The sequence below is a fragment of the Habropoda laboriosa genome, unplaced genomic scaffold (assembly GCF_001263275.1).
Source record: "Habropoda laboriosa isolate 0110345459 unplaced genomic scaffold, ASM126327v1 scaffold4718, whole genome shotgun sequence".
NCBI classification, from domain to species: Eukaryota; Metazoa; Arthropoda; class Insecta; order Hymenoptera; family Apidae; genus Habropoda; species Habropoda laboriosa.
In genome coordinates this window covers 13,146-16,170 of record NW_017104702.1, presented here as the reverse complement: position 1 = coordinate 16,170, position 3,025 = coordinate 13,146, and the positions used below count along the sequence as shown (strand labels likewise).

At 51.3% G+C, this 3,025-nt stretch overlaps 1 protein-coding gene across 1 annotated transcript; it reads left to right on the top strand.

Annotated features, from left to right (window-relative positions):
* Positions 1 to 58: 58 nt before the first annotated feature.
* LOC108570067 lies at positions 59 to 1,912 on the top strand (the record flags this gene model as incomplete). The annotated part of the gene is made up of 2 exons (XM_017941547.1): positions 59 to 1,099; positions 1,274 to 1,912. Coding segments are annotated over 2 exons (1,680 nt in total), but the record flags the coding sequence as incomplete, so codon positions are not given.
* Positions 1,913 to 3,025: the final 1,113 nt, after the last annotated feature.

The following is a 3,025-nucleotide window of genomic DNA, read 5'->3' as shown; positions in this document are numbered from 1 at the left end:
ATTAGACAATTTCAACACGAAACAAGACGAATTGGGGCTCATCGAGGGCTTCGAGCAGTCCGAGGCAGAACGCGAAGCAGTTACTAAACTGTATGATGACGTCATCGCTATCGCCATCACGCTGTTACAAGAGGTAGAGCAAGCCCCAACGCAGACGACAACGCTGAGAAACGCCGACTCACCCACGTTGTCGACATCATCAACCGCGATCGGTGTCCACCTACCAAAAATTGACTTACCGAAATTCGACGGCCGGCTCGAAAAATGGGTTGCGTTCAAGGATGCCTTCTCAACTATGATCCACGCGCATTCGGGATTATCAGACATACAGAAGTTACACTACCTCCGACTCTCACTATCAGGCAAGGCGGAATCCGCCATTGAGTCCTTTACCATCAGCGAGGACAATTACAAGGCAGCGTGGGATCAGCTGAACGAAACATACGACAACACGCGAGCGCTCGTCCTGCAACATGCCGCGTTGCTTCGCAACACGCCCACCATGACAGACGACACGGCCGAATCGATCCGCGATATGATCAACCATATGCAATCTCAAATCAGATCGCTGCAAGCGTTAGGAAGGTCGTGGGAAAACATAGCCAACGACCTTTTAGCTAGCATCGCCATCTCAAAAATGAGTCCAGGGACGAAGCGAGAGTGGGAGCAGACGCTGTCCGACACGACGATGCCAAAAATCGCCGACATTTTTCGGCACCTTCGTAACGCGTCCCATCGGTGCCGGACCGAGAACTCGCCGACGAACACTCCAGTCGCAATTAAGAATCGCGCTTCCGCGGCATCCGATACGCCGCCGCGGCAAACACCCACGAGAACCTCACCGGCATTTCCACGGAAATCACCGACACCTCCCTGGAAAGTGTCATCGCCACGGACGGCCAGGAGGCAAACCTTCGTTTCAGCATCCCAATCGAGCTGCAAAATTTGCAACACCGGTTATCACCCGGCCTATCAATGCCAGAGATTTCTGGACATGGCGGTGAAAGACCGGCTCCAGGCTGCACGCAAAGCAAATCTTTGCATCAACTGCCTCCAAGGGGACCACGCCACCGACCAATGCAACGGAGGGACATGTCGTGTATGTCACGGACGTCATAACACGAAACTCCATCGAGATGCATCGCCCCGAGAAGAGGTCAGGAAGACGTGACTAAGACCGAAAAGCACCGGACGGCCAAAACCACGACGACAAGGCGTTTCCTTTGTCTCCGACGGGAAGACAAACGGACTATTGGCAACCGCAGTCGTGCAGGTATTAGACAGCGATCGGAAACCCATTCAGTGTCGAACCTTGGTGGATACCTGCTCTAATGCCAACTTCATCACGGAGGATCTGGCAAAAAGGCTACGTTTGCCGTCGACCCGGGCATCCGTGGCAATCCAAGGCCTTAATGAGGTAAACACCGTGGCATATAAAGCGGTATCCACAACCATTCAATCGAGGTTATCCAATTATCGACGGACACTCTCGTTCTTCACAATTCCAAGAATATCGGAACGAATACCGGATGTCCCACTCGATCGCTCCCAGTTGCGTATACCGGCCAACGTTCATCTGGCAGATCCAAGCTTCCACCAGCCGGGAGAAATAGATATGCTGATCGGCACCGGACCAGCATTGTCATGCCTCAGTATCGGCCAAATCGACCTCTCCAACCGAAGTGGACGCGATTTGGTCTTACAGAAAACGCAACTGGGCTGGATCATCGGAGGAAACATCCCAACGACGGCCACACGCGACACCCGTAAGGCTTTCGTCACGAGCCTGGACTTCAACTTACAGAAGTTTTGGGAAGTCGAAGAGGGACCTCAGGATCAACACCGGTTAGAGTTTCAGCCAAGATGGATTTACGACGGGGCAATTGCAGAAAAGCTTCGTCTGTCTACGTGACAAACAAAAGGGACCTTTTTTGATCAGCACGGTCACACCCTTGCAACTTAATTTACAAGTAAGGCCCGTCGTAAATCGTCGCGGTACCAAGGGGTGACTCGGCCTCGAAACCTCACGGTTTCAGCGGCAGTTAGCCACCACATGGCAATTCTGGGAAATACCCCAGAGTTGCCAAGTCGCCGTCCACCCCCGAACGCACGTGTAGGAGGCTCTGTTCCCCTTCCTCAAGGTACCACGCCAAGGGCGTAATGGAAGGGAGAACACAAGGTATTAAAACCAGTGAGCAGAGAAAAAACGAGATAGTTACAACAGACACTTAGAACATATAGAAACCAGAAGACAGAATAGATAAACCAAACGACACAAGTTTTTCACCGAAACATACACACATTCAGCACTCTCAATCAACATCTGTAAATACAATTTTTCACAATATAAAAACCACGTGTCCACCAAATTCACATTCATCTCGGTCCCAAGCCGTTTAATCTTGGGTGGTCCTTCGAGAACAATACATAGGCGGCACAACGTGCATATATCCAAGGTGAGCGCGCCTTAACAACACCTTTCGCCGGAAGAACGCGAGTGCGAGGAACATTTTGTGAAAAACGTGCGACAGGACAATTCCGGACGATACGTGGTTGCGTTACCCTTCAATGAAAGAAAGGGCGAATTAGGAGACTCTCGGTCGCGTACCTTAACTCGCCTTCTTTCGATTGAACGAAAATTGGAACGCAACCCGGAATTGAAAAAACAATACACCGCGGTAATAAACGAGTACCGTGCACTCGGACACATAAGACAGGTAGAATCCCTCGACGCGCGTGGCTTTTACCTGCCTCACCACGCCGTAATAAAACCTTCGAGCGCCACGACGAAGGTCCGCGTTGTGTTTGATGGTTCGGCAAAAACCAGTAGCGGCGTGTCATTAAACGACGCATTAATGACTGGCCCTACCATTCAGGACGATTTGTTTACGCTTCTGCTGCGGTTTAGGACTTACGCATTCGTGATTACCGGGGACATCGAAAAAATGTACCGCCAGTTCCTCGTGCGACCGGAGGATCGAACGTACCAACGCATTTTATGGAGAGACGAACAAGGCATCGTGCA